The 18,356-nt window shown below is 31.5% G+C and overlaps 1 protein-coding gene across 1 annotated transcript in view; it reads right to left on the bottom strand.

The window, feature by feature from the left end:
• LOC141297526 (dedicator of cytokinesis protein 1-like) overlaps nt 1-18,008 on the bottom strand; it is a 63,952-nt gene extending 45,944 nt beyond the window's left edge. Inside the window, exon 1 of the mRNA XM_073827949.1 lies at nt 17,851-18,008. Within this exon, the coding sequence (XP_073684050.1) occupies nt 17,851-17,893 (43 nt within the window). The 5' untranslated portion in view covers nt 17,894-18,008. The remainder of the gene's footprint in view (nt 1-17,850) is intronic.
• Between the last annotated feature and the right edge of the window lie 348 nt (nt 18,009-18,356).

The following is an 18,356-nucleotide window of genomic DNA, read 5'->3' as shown; positions in this document are numbered from 1 at the left end:
TTCATTTATAATGTTATATATATATATATATATTAGGGCTACACGATAGATCGTTTCAGCATCGTCATCGCGATGTACGCATGCGCAATAGTCACATCGTGGCAGTCACGATGCAGGGCAAAAAAAAAAATTTGTGTGTCTGATTTAAAAATGTACTTTCTATATTTCTAAACTTTCTATTCACGGATCTATATTTGTCTAAAATAAAGTAATTAACTCATGTTTAAAGGTTCTTTAAAAACTACAATGCACACGTTGCTTCACCTACTTCATGCATGCAGTCTCTGCGTGCGCATGGCGAAATGAGCGCGGGACGGGAGAGAAGCGCCGAAATGGAAGGTTTGGTCGCAAAAAGAAACACAACATCGGTCATATGGAAGTATTTTGGATACAAAAAGGATGCTGCTGACCAAAAACAGGGGGTGCCTGGCAGTTGTTGCCACAACTCGAGGAAACACTACGAATTTAAGGGACCGTTCACATGTCGCACCTAAAAACGCGTGGAAAAAACGCTAGGCGCGCCGCTTTCTCCTTCTTTCCAAAGCGCTCTGTAAATTGAGTGGCAGAGTGGCGTCTGCCGTTGCTAAGCAACCATGACCCGCGCTCTCCTAAAGACGCGGAAGTTTCAGCAAAGATAAATAAACAAAGATAAATGGATTTCCAAAACTAAAAATTGCTTGCAGTAGCTCTGCTGCTAAAAAAAGTTATAAATCAACAAATACCGGCTGCTTTGCACACCCCTAATAAATATATATATATATATATATATATATATATATAAAACAAATAAACAAAATAAATGTAAAAATATATTATTATAAATATAAAAATACATTTAATAAGGTAAGCAACAATCAATTAAAGCAACACAAACAAACATAATAAATGAATAAATATAAAAATAAATCAATAAGTAACAATCAAAGAAAGAAAGAAAGAAAGAAAGAAAGAAAGAAAGAAAGAAAGAAAGAAAGAAAGAAAGAAAGAAAGAAAGACAATTTTATTATGATATAATTTTATATGATATATTTTTTAAACAGCTAAGACTTTTTTCAGGTTTCTTTGATGAATAGAAATAGCAGCATTTATCTGAAATAGAACTCTTTTGTAACATTAAAAATGTCTTTATCATCACTTTTGATCAATTTAAATCATCCTTTCTAAATAAAAAGTATTCATTTCTATGATTTCTTTCCCCCCAAAATACTTTTAAATGGTATAATTTAGAATAACATATAAAAGCTTTTTATTTCAGATAAAAGAAAGATCCCAAGATCAGCAATTCAAAGAATCCTGAAAACACAAAAATATAAAGCAGCACAACTGTTTTCAACATTGGCAATCATCAGAAATGCTCTTGAGCAGCAAATCAACATTTTAGAATGATTTTTGAAGAATCATGTGACCCTAAAGACTGCAGTAATGGTGCTGAATGATTCAACTTTGAGCACAGGAATAAATTACATTCTTAATATATATTCAAATGGAGTACTTATTTTAAATTGTAAAAATATTTCACAATTTTACAGTTTTTACAATTTTACTGTATTTTTGATCAAATAAATGCAGCCTTGGTGAGCATAAAAGCCTACTTTCAAAACACTGAAAATCTAAGCTGCAAGACTGACATGTTAAGAATCACAACCAGCCATTCAGAGCACTAAAAACAAAGCAAATTTTCTTCTGAAAGTCTCCAAAAACACTCAATGTTCAATTCAGCTGTAAAAAAACAAAGGCGTCTGTTCCTGACTGCTAATGCGCCGATTTATGGATTCAGAGGCTGTTTCATATTTCAAAAGAATCAAACTCAGACTCTCAACAGAAAGTCTCCAGGACATTTGCACTTTTACATTTGACTTAAAGGTCTGACATGGTTTACTCTCTTAATTCTGCTCGGTCTAGTCTCCTGAATTGGATCCAAACAAAGGGCACAGACTCGTCTCAGCCAGAGAGATGATGTTCATATCTGCCCATCTGTCACAATGGCTGGGCTGGATGAATGGGGTAAGACCGGCCTTCTTAACCGAACAAGTGTGTATATGTTTGTGTCCTGCAGGGTAATGACCCTTTATTTCACAGTCAATAGCACAGCATCAACCATCTGTCCAGAGGAGAGACTTAGATCAGACACCAGCAGGACAACTGAGGCCTTCAAACAACAATCAATACACACACACACACACACACACACACACACACACAATCTGCCCAAATCCAGCGAACAGATCAAAATTAAAACTCAGCCAATGCCACAGGTTAATGGGTGTTTTTGCCACCAAAAGTGTCTTTATGAAATTACACACATCACAGAGTTACATAATAGCTGTTTTTAGGATTATTATAGGTAACTTGCATTATATTAGTGCTGCTCAACAATTAATCACATGCAAAATAATATAATAAATATAAATGTGTGTGTGACAATATATATAAATATAATATAATTTTTGATAATTGACAATGAAATTATATTTGCTAACACTAGTTAACAATATTTAAAAAACACTTACTAATACTCCGTTTAATAATATTAAATCTTAAATGTTCATTTTTTTTACATGTATGAATGCATTTTTAAAGTTAAAAGTTGTATCTGTTAACATTGCATTAAACTAACGAACAACTAATTTTATTATGTTTGTTCATTGCTCATTTTTAATAAATAAAATGAATAAAATAAAATAAACGTTTCCCGGTCGGCCGGCCGAAGGATTTGCACAGCGGATCACAAATTGAGCGGGCGCGAGGCGAACGCGACCGGCCTGAGCTTATTAGAATCATTGACGTTACTAAATTCTCCGCGAATAGCGGCCAAATACTCCCACATAATCCCCCCTAAACGTTCAACCAATATTTATATCAGTTGCATGTCCTTGCATGATGCTTGAAATTTCCATCCAATCACAAAGCTCTTTCTAGAATGCTCTTAGTTCCTTACAGGCCCGGCTCCACGGCCACCCAATCAGCAGCTTGGCCCACCCGATCCGAGCCCCACACTACATAGCCAATCACATAATTGGCGCGATATTTAGTTGAGCTCCATATTTTCTTCTTATCGGCGCACCCGCAAATATTCTAATATTGTATATAATTTTCGCACTTTCAATATGCAGGGTATAGACATCGCTTTTAAATGAGTGCTCGCGCTGTTTACTTTTACTTTCGATTTTGCGATAACGCACACTCTGTGTAAAGGGAGCAGCACATCTTATAATAGGTATTTGTCAGCGAGTACAAGATTGCAGAAAATCCTCCAGTCTATTTTTGTCATCTCGCTTTACTTTCGACCCGTGATAATTCAAATCTAAAGGTCATTGTACACTGAGTCCGATTTTCGTATGCGTTTTTTTTTTTTTTTTTAGTTCTCATATTCGCCATCCTTATCAAAATGCTTATTATGGATGCGAAAATGCAGAAAATCAAACACGATCCAAATTTTTTTATGACGGACAAAAGTTTCAGAGGCAGTGTGTAAACTCGATTAACATAACCTGTATTTTTTTTTTACGTGCAAAAATTTCGTACTCATGTGTGCAATGACATTAACTCCAGCAGCTCGTGTTGGATGCAGGGTTGCCAAGTCTGCGTTTTTCCCCACAGAACTGGTCTACTTTTAAACTGTTGCCATGGGTTGATTTCCTCCAGTTATTTACAGGTTTTAAATATTGCAGAAATTAAATTTCAATAAAAAATATTTTGTTTTCTTGTACACTGTTAAGTAAGATCTTTAGGTTTTTTTGCAAAATAAATATGTTGAGAATGCATAATACTCTCTCATGTCTCTTTTTGATAAGGATACCTACCATTTACTTATTATATTATACAAATTTTAACTTTATTCACATACTAAAGGGACAGGACAGGCTACTCCTCCCAAAATGTACCAAAAAAAAGTAATACCGTGATATTATACCGTCAGATGAAAGATGAAAAATACTGTGATATTAATTTTAGGTCATATCGCCCACCCCTATTATAAATAATATGTGCAGAACATTTAAAAGTATTCAATACAATATATATGCCATGCCACACTGCCATAAAATAAAATACTAGAAAAAGGATTTTTAATAAAATAAGATGAATATTACATAATTTTTTTCATTAAAAAAACATTTACTAACACTACATTTACTAATCTTACGTTCTTGTTCAATCAATGTTCATTTCTACCATTTATGAATACATTTTTAAATTTAAAAGAAAACAATGCACTAAACTAACATCTACTTTTATTATGCTTGTTCATTGCCCATACATGTTAGCTAGCGTATTAAGACACCAAAGTACATTAACTATCATACACCAAAAAAATTAAAACACTGAAAACTCAATTACATTAGACAATTAACAGCATCAACTCGCACAAACTTAAATAATAAAACTAAAAAACAGCAATGAGACCTTATTAAAAACATTTTTTGGTATCACATAACTAAATCAACCTCAAATTCAAAGCAAAAATTAAGATTAAGCAACAAAACGGCAGAAATCGCTCAATTTTCATTGTTATCGTTTATTAATTTCATACTCATGCCTCCCAACCCGCTGTAATTTTCCCTGTGTGACTGAGAAACATACAAAAAAAATAACTAGATGCATTACACATTTTATTGGATCACCACACATGTATTAAAAAAGACTTTTAATGGGAGGGATTTTAATATTCCTGCACCCTAAACCCAAAGCGTTTCCCCTCTGAGAAATCCAGTTATCACATCTTCTCAGACCAAAGCTCATAATATCACATAACTCGACTCCATAATCCCCAGATTATTCAAAATTCATGTTGAAAATCTATTAAGAATTACTCCGACGTCTCTAAGGAAGACTAATCTACAGCCCGGCATCATGCGCCGCCTTCCTTCAGACTGGGAAATACAACTCTAAAGAGGGATTACATCACAGACACAGTCCAGAAACGCATGTTTATATATGATAACACACATCCACATAAACCCAAGACCTGGATTTAGGACATTCACACTGATACCGGTTTAGGTTGGCAGGTATACTTGGTAAATTCTGACTTGCGAGACTCTTTTAAATACAAAAAATAGGCAAGCTTGAACTTCATACAAGTTACCGAAAAAGAAAAAAGGACTGTGTGTGTTCATTTTTAAAGTGGTTATGGAAATTTCCTTCAAGGACATGTGACACCACAGGATATTTCCTGCCAAACACAATGATAACATCAATGTTGAGGAAGCGTTCCAAATGTTGTTTGCCAGGTTACGCATAAAAAAAAATGAAGAACTACAGATAAACGAAACAACTGAAAGTAGTTAAACTACAGGTTACTAAGTTATTAATTGAGGAAGCTTCTTCTGTAATAAATTGGCAATCAAAACAGATATTGTATTAATAATTGGCTAAAACAGGAAGTTAGGTAATCTCTTGTTTCATCTTCATTTATAATTTTTACGCCGTTCAGTAGCCTTTTCTTCTGGCCGGAGTCCCGAGAGCGGCTCATTATCGGTCCTGCTCAGAGACGTTTATTAGCTGATGTTTTTCTGCTCAAAAAACAAATACGAAGGGACAATGTGATGCTGAACTATTCAGGCTGAATTAAAAAAAATAATAATAATTTATCGCATCTCAAACTGCAAAATGAGTCAAGAAAGAAAAAGCTCATTTGCAATGCAATAATAAAATAAATGTTAATCATGATTTAATTTAAACAAATAAGATAAAATACAATATAAGTGCAATGCCCCACTACAATAAAATAAAATAAAATAAAAATTAATTTCAAAATATAGTACAAAATGAAATGTTATAAGTAATAAATGTAGGGTTAAAAACAGTGTTTAATACAAAGTATTCAATACAATATATATGCCATGTCACACAGCCAGAAAATAAAATAAAATAAAAAACAAAATAAAATAAAAATATTTTAATCATCATTTCATTTCAAAATATACTACAAAAATAATTTATAAATTCAGGGTTAAAAGCAGTATATAATACAAAGTATTCAATACAATACATATGCCATGCCACACTGCTATAAAATAAAATAAATTTTGATTTTTAATCATTATTTGATTTCAAAATACTACAAAAATAAAATGTTATAAATTATATATTCAGGATTAAAAACAGTATTTAATACAAAGTATTCAATAAAATATATATGCCATGCAACAATGCCATAAAAAAAAAAAATAAAATAAAAATGGATTTATAATCATTATTTGATTTCAAAATATTCTACAAAATGAAATGTTACATATTATAAATTCAGGGTTAAAAACAGCAAAGTATTCAATACGACATGTGCCATGCCACACTGCTATAAAATAAAAAAATAAAGTAAAATGAAACAGAACAAAATTATTTTTAATCATGATTACAAAATGTACTATGAAATGTTATAAATAATAAATGCAGGGTTAAAAACAGAGTATTTAATAAAAAAGTATTCAATACAATGCCATGCCACACTGCCGTAAATAAAATAAAACTGTTTATCATTATGTGATTTTGAAAATATACTACAAAAAAAAAATGTTATAAATAATAAATAGTGTTAAAAGCAGCAAAATGTTCAATATGATATATGTGCAATGTCACACTGCCATGATTAAAACAAAACAAAATAAAATACTAGAAAAAGGATTTTGATTCTAAAATATAACAAAATGAAATATTACAAATTCTAAATGCAGGGTTAAAATATGATAAATGTGCAATGCCACACAGAATAAAATAAAATAAAATAAAATAAAATAAAATAATAATAATAAAAAATAAAATAAAAAATAAAATAGAAAAGGATTTTTAATCATTATGTGATTCCAAAATATACTACAATAATGACTAAATAAAATGTTATAAGTCAGTTATTATTCAATACATTGTATGTGCAATATCTCATTGCCATAATGCTGTACACAGTGAATTTTGTTGTATTTATTCGGTATGCCACACAACCCTAGTCCACAGCGTTGACAAATTATAATGCCGGAAATCACTGCATCTAATCTGGTTGGCACGTCGTGTAAACTCTAATCAGTGTGAAATTTTTTTTAAAGTTAAAAAAAGCAGTCAAGTCACGAAACAGTGTCGTCATGATTGATCCTGGCTTGAACAGCGGCGCTCATCTCCCGCCCCGTCGTTCTGACACTTCTCATCCGACAGGGTCCAAACACAGACCAGACTGTGGTTGAGGTTAATCAGGAGCACACTGGAGATAATGAGAGATTATACGCCTGTGTGTGAGACTACAAACACAACTATTGTCTTCAGTCAAGCTGCACTTCTCACTGGCGGCTTCACTGAAGCCAAAGGAAGTGGCATTTCCTTATCTGGGGAGCCAAAGTGTTGGGTACAGCGATCCTGTCCACCGCTGCAGAAACCACCAGAATACCGACGTAAACAACACTGTCTACACTCAGAGAAAGAGAGAGAGAGTGATAACAACAGAGATAAGTGGCAGTTTGTATCGACTCAAGGCAACCAGTCATTTTCAGCTCTGTTGCTCTTCAGTATAGTATGCTTCATTTTAACAGTTTGCAAAGACATCCAGGTTTTTGTGACATATGTCCGAGTGTAATGGATTACTGAAGAAGAAAAAAATGTAAGGCGGGGCTTGGTTCTATGCATTGGTTGTTGATTGGATGTTTGAAATGTGGGCGTGACACTCAAAATTGAGTGGGTGGGGTTTAAGCAGAGTAAATATGATGTTTTCAACAGAAGGTCTAGTTATGACGTTGATTAAAAACGTACAGAAAAAAAGAGAAAACAAAAACATGCAAGAATGAATCATTCACTATAAGATCTAGAACATGAACTTAGAAAATAGATAGGATGGACTTAAATTTCATAGCAACATTTAAAATTAAGAAATTATTATTATTATGATTATTATTAATTTTACTGTTTTATCGTTTTATTACTTAAACAAATTTTATTAAAATACTGGATTTTTTATTTTACAGTAAAATATTGAAATAGTCATTTATTTTGTTTTTATATTATAATTTTTATAATTACATATTTTCCTTGTTTTTAGAGTGAAATTTTGCGATAGTAATCATGGCACCATTTCTTTATTCATTATTTTATTTTTTGTGAAATATTGCAATAGTAATATGTTGTTGTTATTAGTAGTAGTAGTAGTATTAATTATTATCATTATCATCATATCACTACATATTTTCTTAAAATTCTAGTTTATTTTACAGTGAAATATTGCAATAGTAATATTTTGATTTTATTATTACTACTATTATGTATTCTCTTAAATTTCTGCTTATTTTACAGTGAAATATTGCAATAGTTATTTTGTTTTTATAATTTATTATTATTTTCATTTCCTTAAATACATTATAATTTCACAATTAAATATTGCAATAGCAATTTATTATTATTATTATTATCATCATCATCATCACATTTTCATAAAATTCTTGTTTTTTACTTTAAAGTTACATATTGCAAATGTAAAATTTAGTTTTACTACTACTACTACTACTACTACTACTACTACTACTACTACTACATATCTTTTACAATTAAATATTGCAATAATAATAATAATAATATTTTTATTATTATTACATATTTTCTTAAAATTCTTGTTTTTATTTTTTGTGAAATATTGCAATAGTAATGTTATTATTATTAATAATAATAATTTTATAATCATTATATTGTTACATATTTTCTTAAAATTCTAGTTTTTTTACTTTAAAGTTAAATATTACAAATTTAAAATTTAGTTATTATTATTATTATTATTATTACTACTACTACTACTACTACTACATCTTCCACAATTAAATATTGCAATAATAATAACTGTTTTTACTACTATTATATATTTTCTTGTTTTTATTTTACAGTAAAATTTTGCAATCCTAATATTTTATCATCACTTTCTAAAAAAAAAAAAAAAAACTTTATTTTACAGTGAAATATTTACTATACTTTATTAGTATTTATTATTATTTATATTACTAACAAGAAAAGCAAAGAACTAACATAGAATTAACATTCTATAAATCATTAAGCATGCCTTTGTGAACCATAGAAATGCCCTAACAAGCCTATGGAAACCCTAAAAACCATCCAACACCCTAGTAATCACAAAAACACACTGACTGCATAGCAAGCACCCTATAAAGTTTTGCACAGGCTACAGCTGTTCTGAAAATCTACTTCTTGGACTAATCTCTTGTTTCTCTGAGCTGAATTGATTTGGGCTTGTCAATATGAAAAAGCACATGCCAGCTCTACAGCAGCACACCAAAATAAATCATTCATACAGCAAGAAAAATCTTTCAGCTGTTATTTAGCTAAAGTCTCCAAGGATCGACAAACAGTAAGAAGGGGAAGAGAAGTCTTTCATCCTCCTCTCCAAACTCAAGGAATCGCTCTCATCCGTGTGTTATGGCATATTAATGACGCTGTGTTTACAACACAACACTTCAGCTTTAATCAAAAGGGATTAGAGTGAAGGTAACGTGACAGAAATGAAGGACAGGAGAACAGCGGCGGCACATTTCGTATGCACACAATGAGCACAGTCAAACTTCAAACGCTCGTTTGATCGCGACGGCAAATATGGGGTAACCGATATGACATTTGCATGCTTCTGTCTTCAAGATTGTTATGTGCAGACAAGCAGCACGAAGCATCAATCTTCAAATGTGAGAATGGCACCAATCAAACTGTGTGTTATTATGCTGGATGACAGATCTGAAGTTATAAAGAAAGAAAACCATGAACAAACAAAAGAAAAGTTGCACAAAAAATAAATTGTACATGTTGGAAAAGACAGTGCTTGTTACAATGTAGTTGCTTTCAGTGTTTTTAACACTGCTTTTGTTATTTTCAACATTTCATTTAGTACATTTTGAAATCAAATAATGATTCAATTTTTTTCATGGTAGAGTGGCATTGCACGTTTTTAACCCTGTATTATTTCATTTTGTAATCTGTTTAAATCAAATCATGATTAAAAAAAATGAAAAACATTTTTCTTTTATTTTTTATTCATGGCAGTGCGCCACTACACATTTATCATATTGCATTTTTTTTTTTTGAATAGTCCACCCAAAAATTACAATTTGCTACAAATTTTTGTATTTTATGATTTTTGTATTTTATTTTAGTGTAATATTGCAATAGTAATATATTATTATTATTATTATTACTATTATTATTACTATATTCTCTTGAAATTTTAGTTTTTTTTACAGTGAAATATTGTAATAGTAGTATTTTGTTATTATTATTACTATTATTACTACTACTACATATTTTCCTTAAATGTATTTTTATTATTTTATCATCATCATCATCACATATTTTCTTTATTACACTTTTCTTTATTTTTATTTTACAGTGAAATGTTGCAATATTTTATTTTATTCATGGCAGTGTGCCATTGCACACATATCGTATTGAATACTTTGCTGCTTTCAACCCTGTATTTATCATTTATAACATTTCATTTTGTAATCTGTTTAAATCAAATCATGATTAAAAAAAAATTTAAAACATTTTTTTTTTTTTTTTTTTTATTCATGGCAGTGCACCACTACACATTTATAATATTGTTTTTTTTTTTTTTTGGAATAGTCCACCCAAAAATGAAAATTTGCTACAAATTTATTTTATCACATTTTGTTAAAATACTTGATTTTTGTATTTTATTTTAGTGTACTATTGCAATAGTAATATTGTATTATAATTATTATTATTATTATTATTATTATATTCTCTTGAAATTGTTCTTTTTTTACAGTGAAATATTGCAATAGTAGTATTTTGTTGTTATTATTATTACTATTATTACTACTACTACATATTTTCCTTAAACATGTTTATTTTTATTATTTTATCATCATCACATATTTTCTTAAAATTCTTTTTTTATTTTACACACATATCGTATTGAATACTTTGCTGCTTTCAACCCTGTATTTATCATTTATAACATTTCATTTTGAAATCGAATAATGATTAAAAATCCTTTTTCTAGCATTTTATTTTATTTTATAATTTATATTATTTTATGGATATTTTATACATTTGCAACAAATTTAATTTCATCACATATTTTGATAAAATACTGATTAATTGTATTTTAGTTTAGTGAAATAATGCAATAGTAATATTTAGTTTTTTAATTATTATTATTATTACTATTACTACTACTATTACTAATACATATTTTCCTTAAACATATTGCAATAGTACTATTTATTATTATCATCATCATCATCATCACATATTTTCTTACAATTATTTTTTATTTTACAGTGAAATGTAACAATATTTTATTTTATTTTATGAAATAGTCCACCCAAACATGAAAATTTGCTACAAATTTACTCTTCCTCAAGCTATTCATACGCTGAATTCTTCATTAAATTTGGAGAAATGTAGCATTACATCACTTGCTCACAAATGGAGCCTCTGGAGAGAATGGGTGCCGTCAGAATGAGAGTCTAAACAGCTGATAAAATAACAGCACAATCATCCACAAGTAATTCACACCCCTCCAGTCCATCAATTAACATCTTTGTGAAGCAATAAGCTGTGTGTTTCTAAGTGCAAGTCATGCAATACTATATTTCTCCAAATATGTTCTAATGATGAAACAAACTCTAATCTGAGAGTGAATTGTTTTGGGTAAAACTATTGTTTACAAAAAAAAATAAAAATACGCCGTCCCTTTAAGTGTCTGCCGCTGTTGAGATGGCCTGTGGGTGACTGAGGCGTCTCGTTTTTTTGGTGCGCCGTGCAAATATTCCAAGCATGTCTGTGAAATGCCAGAATATTTACAGGATGCAGGAAGTTCAGCTGAGTCTCTTGCCTGACGGCAACTAGCTCCAGATCAGAGACGACCTTTCAAAAGACAAATCACAAACGCAAAAACACTGAGAAACTGAGTTTCAGCATGTGCCAGACTTCTTATGGAAGTGCAGAGCTGGCACCATCTCCAAGATGCCTTCCGGAACTGGATGCAATTTCCAAATGGCTGGTTCTCGTTAAACCTCCCAACAAACGCTTGCTTCCACGCCTTCAGTCAGAAAGGTAAGTAATCATCCAAATTAACACAAGCATTAATTTGTTGGCAAGCACATCTTAAAATGATGCTTCAGATATGAAAAAGATGCCAGGCACAACCCAAACCTGAGAACACAAACTAGAGTTTAACTGGTTTTAAATTACCATCACATCAATCAAGTCATTAAAATGACAAACCAAAATAAGAAGAGGAAACAGAGCCTCAGAAATGATGCACACACCAAACAAATTAAGAAAGCGTGAAACATCAGTCATCTAGAAATATATTTGGGCGAATATTCATATTTTAAATATTTAATAGTTTACGATATTTACTTGTCTTTCAAGTATAAAAGAGTCAACGTGTTTTATATAGTCTGATTATTTTCAGAAAATCACTTCAATTGATTCAAAACTCAATTTAAATGCTTGTAGCTGCCTTTAAATAAAATATATTAAATAAATATACTTGAAAATGAATTTCTCATATAAATGTTTCAATAAAAAATTTTAAATGTTCATTATATATTTTTATTTTAATATTGCAATAAGATAAGAATGTATTAATATATTGATGCATATAAAAATATTCAAGATAATGAGGACCGTGAAAAAAAAAAATCTATATTTGTCTTGAACATCTGCAACTAGATTTTAAGAAAGAGCCCTTGTTATTCTTAATTTTGACTTTTTTTCCAATTTTAAATGAGACATATATTGGTTTAAAATATCGGTTATCGGTCTACTTGATCTGTAATAATCGGTATCTGCCCTGAAAAACACACATCAGTCGACCCTTAATTTTGACATTAATTTTAATTTTTACACCAGAATTATATATTGGTTCTCAGTCTACGTGGTCTGTAATAATCGGTATCATCATCAACACTGAAAAACACATATTGGTTGACCCATAATTTTAAGATTAATTTTCATTTTAACACCAGACTAATTTATCAGTTAAAAATATCGGTTGTTGGTCTACTTGATCTGTAATAATCGGTATCGTCCCTGAAAAACACATATCAGTTGACCCCTGATTTTAATGAGCAACACATTTTATTGTTCATGCAAAACAGCCTTTGTTATTCTTAATTTAGATTTTTTTTTCTTTTCTTTTTTTTCTCATCTTTACATCAGACATATTGGTTCAAAATATCGGTTATCAGTCTACTTGATCTGTAATAATCAGCATCGGCCCTGAAAAAAACATGCCGGTCGACCCCTAATTTTGATATTAACTTTCATTTTTACACCAGACTTATATATCGGTTTAAAACATCGGTTAAAACATCGGTTATCGGTCTACTTGATCTGTAATAATCGGTATCAGCCTAAAACACACGTCAGAAGACCCCTAATTGACATTAATTTTAATTTTTACACCACACTTTTACACCACATCAGTTTAAAATATCTGTTATCGGTCTACTTGACCTGTAATAATCAGCATCGGCCCTGAAAAACATATTGGTCGACACCTAATTTTCATTTCTATTGTTCATGGAAAAGCATTTTAAGAAAAAGTCCTTGTAATTCTTAACTTTGACATCAGTTTTAATTATATATATATATTGGTTCAAATATCGGCATTGGCCCTGAAAAACACATATCGGTTGACCCCTTTTTTTAATGAGCAATGCATTTTATTGTTCACATCACAAGCTCTCTTTCAGCCAGCTTTCTTTGTCCAGAGATCTCAAAGCAAACTTCACTGCTGTTCTGCTCAAGGCCTGAATGAATGGAACAAACTACACACACAAAGCCTATTAAAGCTGCTTTGGAAACTCTTATGGGACGGCAGCGCGTAAGCAGCGCACCTCTTTCAGAGAACACTTCCTCAAATACCACAGGACTTAATCATGCAGAGAGACAGAGGTGTGCGGAGGATCCGAAAAAAAGAGGACGTGAAAATTAACCCATTACTTAGAAACGATAAACTGACAGATGTGACCAACTACTCACTTTCACAAGGTTGGCGTATTAAACATGACGAATGCAGAACTATGCTGAGAAGAAATGAGTAATAGTTAGCCAGTGTGTTTTGATTTAGACAGTTTACACACCGTTTAATCATCTCAGAGTCACCGTCTCCATTTCAGTTATTTGATTCAGCATCAATGAAATGACTTGAAAAATCACAGAGTTGATCACATAATGTTTTAGGGGTCTTCCTGTTTAAATCTTTGATCCAGACATTCAAGAAAGACCCAAACACCCTCATCACATGACTCTCAGGCCTTGTTTCAACATGCATGCATTTCAGGTGATCTGCTCAGAAGTACCAGGTTGAAACGACTCGCTGTTTACTCATTTTTAACATGCATCTTAAATATATCTCCTCTCAGCACTTAAGATAAGATTTTGCAGTGAGAGACTTTGATTTTTTGGGACTAGATGCATCACTCAGACCAAAAATCAGTGTAGAAATATTTTCAATTACAAATTGATAGTAAATTTCACAATTAAATCACAAAGAAATGGCATATAATAATTGAATTAAACATTTTCTTATAAAACATACTCCAATAATCATGGATTTATTTATAATTTCCACAAATTTTTAAAGTGTAAAATATTAATCACTCTATAATTTATATACACACAAAAAGCAAAAAAAATTGTGCTTTCAAGTTAGATGCTCACACCAGTGTTTTTTTTTTTTTTTTAAATATTCATATACACTACAATACAATACAATACAATAACCACACACCTACAATAACCCTAGCCCATGCCAAAAAATGCAAAACACACAGAATGTGTCCAATCTGAACATCAATGCATATTAAAGAACAAGGCACATTGATGAAACTATCGATCCAAGCAAGCAAATATACATTATCAGTAGTATATTTAATATATAAACAGCCAGAATATGATGCCACTTTCAACAGTTATACTAGCAAGGAAGCAGCACACATAAATGTGCTTCATCATGTTCCTCTTTACCTGCCGCAGTCAGAAAAGGCTTCACCTCAGTCTAGTGCACTTGAGAATTTAAATTACACCAACACTGAGGCAAAACTATTTCAACATTACAGAGTAAAATTCAACCACCCTCAGGGTAAAAATACACACACACACACACAACCGAGACGAGACATTTCTACACACCGCCTCGCACTCCTTTGAGCTCAGAGTGGAAGTACTGAGCAACACAAGCAGGTAGAGAGCAACCTTTCACTCACAAACACAATGTGTTAACCACAATATTTCAAAAAGAGCTGAACATCTTTTCTCTCCTCCTGCAAGCACAACACGCGTTATCCAACATGAAGGCTGGAGATATTTTGAGTCTCTATCAAGGAGCGCAAATAAAAACAGAATTATGGGATAGACTATGAGGTTGCTGCCAATAGAAGATTCTACTGATCCAACATTTAATGTAACCCATAAAGTTAAGAGGGAATTAAGATCCTTTTATATCTTTAAATCATCCCTAAACTTTAAAAACTCTCAAGGACTTTCTAAGTGAACTTTTGATATATTAAATACTAGTATGGATGTTCAAGGAAATGTTTCAGTTAGAAAACACCAACAGCATCAGCCTGTGGAAGCCAATTTCTGCCAGAAAATTAAAAAAAAAAAAAAAAAAAAAAAAATTAAAAAGTAATTGTGACATATTTCTGTGAGATTTTTTTCCCGCAAAATTGCTTTTTTTTTCCATTTTAAATTTAAATTACACCACTGAAAAGAGGCAATAGTGACATTTTATTTTACAATTCAGAATTTATTTCTTAAAATTCAGATTTTTTTGTATTAAATTTAAATTCTGCCACAGCAAAAAAAAAAAAAAAAAAAAAAACTTTTTATCTTACAATACTTTATACTTCCCAATTCTGACTTTTTTATTCTGATTTTTTTTTTTCTCAGAATTGCAAGAAAACAGTCAGGATAGTGAGATTAAGATTCTTTTATATCCTTAAATCATCCCTAATTTTTAAAAACCACATCTTCAAGGACTGTCTAAGTGAACTTTTGATATATTAACTACTGCTATGGATGTTCAAGGAAACAGAGAACACCAACAGCATCAGCCTGCAAAAGCCAGTTTCTGCCAGAATATTATTTAAAAAAAAAATTGTAACACTATATTTCACAATTCAGACTTTTAAAAAAGTGTTTGTGACTTTTTATCTTACAATTCGGACTCGCAATTTGTGCAATTGCCTCACAATTCTGACTTCTTTCATTCTGAGTTTTTTCCCTCAGAATTGCAAGAAAAAAAGGATAGTGAACTTTAAAAACCACATCAACAAAATTGTTTAAGGAAACAGTGCAGTTAGAAAACACCAACAGCATTAGCCTGTGGAAGCCTGTTTTATAAAATTATAAAAAATAATAATAATAATAATAATAATAATAATTTACAAGTTAATTTTTTTTTTCTAAAAATTCAGATTTTATTTATTTATTTATTTTATTCCACCACTGAAAAGAAAGGTTATTGTGACATTTCATTTAACAATTCAGATTTTTCTTCTCAAATATCTTTTTTTTTCTTCAATTTAAATTCCACTACGGGAAAAAAAGTGTGTAATTGTGACTTTTTATTTAACAATTCTGACTGACAATTCATGCAACTGTGAGTTTATATACACACAATTCTGACTTTTCTGAGTTTCTGAGTTTTTTTTTCTCAGAAGTCCAAGAAAAAAAAGTCAACTTTTCAAAAAATGGTAACTTTTTTTTTTTATTTGTATCCCATGGATAACCAAAACAAGCTTCCAAATCACCCAGTGTAATATTTCATGCCTAATCATGCCATGTCAACTCAGAGCTGTCAATCACAACCGGAGGAATGAGGATACGCACAACGAATAGCATGAAAACAATCCAGTCTATCATTACGTATGAGAAGGAAGAAACGCCTGGAAAGTACAGTTCAACTTTCCTTTACTGCTGATGTGTTTGATTAACATCTAGTTCTAGTAAACATACTTGAGCACATTACATAAAAACACAGCAGTTTTGCTTCTTTCTGACTTACATGAGTATGAAAACGTAAATGAATGATGGAAAAACATAAAACTAGCACAGATATGTAGATAAGCAGTTCCTGAAATCATTAAGCCAATGCGATGTGTACAAAATACAAATTATTTCACACATTATTTATGCAAAATTCACTAAAACACTCTGAATAGGAACAAATACACGTATATAGGAGCTTAATAAAACGAATTTGTTTACATCTGTCTTCCCATGCCTTTCAACCACTGACTTTGCATGAGCTTTCCAGTTATTAAAATTAGATACGGATTTATTAAAGCAATTCAGTTCACTAGTGCGTATACAATAAAACGTTAGGCCATGTATATTCACTACAGAAACTGTGAGATAAAACCAAAGGTTTCAAATGCCTGAACATTGTCAGGTTATCCATGACGGTGGGAACTCTGAGATATAAACAAAACAATTGAGCGACTGAAAGTAACAGCGTAGCGCGTTTAGAATGTTCAGCGCGAAACTTTAGAACTTATCCGCGCGAAAAGTTGTTACAAAGTATCAGCGCGCGATTAACAATGAGCAACAATGTATCCATGAGCTCCATTCAGGCCGCCGCGCAGGAAACACTGGAACTAGGCGCGTCTGTGTCAATCTCCAGCAAAAAACACACACATAAACACACACACACACACACTCATCTCAAATACACAACGGCGCACTGATTACACTGACCCACGATCATAAAAACACATCCTCACAAACATGCTGAAGCAATCCAGAACCCGCCGTGAACACAGAGAAACTCTAATCACAATTTCTCCCAAAACTTTTGTAGTGGGACTAAAAGAAGTTTGGTGGTTCTCTACTCACCTACTCCATACTTCTCCTTCTTCGTGGGCACCCAGCGCGACATCCTCACTGATGAAGGTTTTGTGAGACGCCCGTGAGTGTTGTTGTCGATATCCCAAGTAAATATCCAGAGTTTTTCCACACACTTTTTCTTTGCTCTGTAGGAGTGGAAAGATTCATCTAGCCGCCATTTTCCACCATCACTGAACTCATGAACCGCGAGGGGGAGATATGAGAAACTTTTTTGTCATGTGGGACACCAGCGTCACCGGACGACCGGTCAGTGCCTCACAGATAATACCATGGTAACTATAATTTCAAACTAAATACCAGAGTAAAGTGGAAGTAACAATGAAACTGTGGTGACTTGGTTTAAATTTGAAACATATAGATTTATTATTATTACTAGTTATATGAATGTCACATTAAGAATGTCTTCATAGTTTATGTATTTATTTATTTATTTCACCTCAGGCTTCCAATGTAGGAAAATCCATCATGAAATTATTAATCATTATATGTTTAAA

Source organism: Garra rufa, chromosome 22 (assembly GCF_049309525.1).
Source record: "Garra rufa chromosome 22, GarRuf1.0, whole genome shotgun sequence".
In the NCBI taxonomy this organism is placed as follows: Eukaryota; Metazoa; Chordata; class Actinopteri; order Cypriniformes; family Cyprinidae; genus Garra; species Garra rufa.
This window is presented reverse-complemented; position numbering and strand designations above follow the sequence as displayed.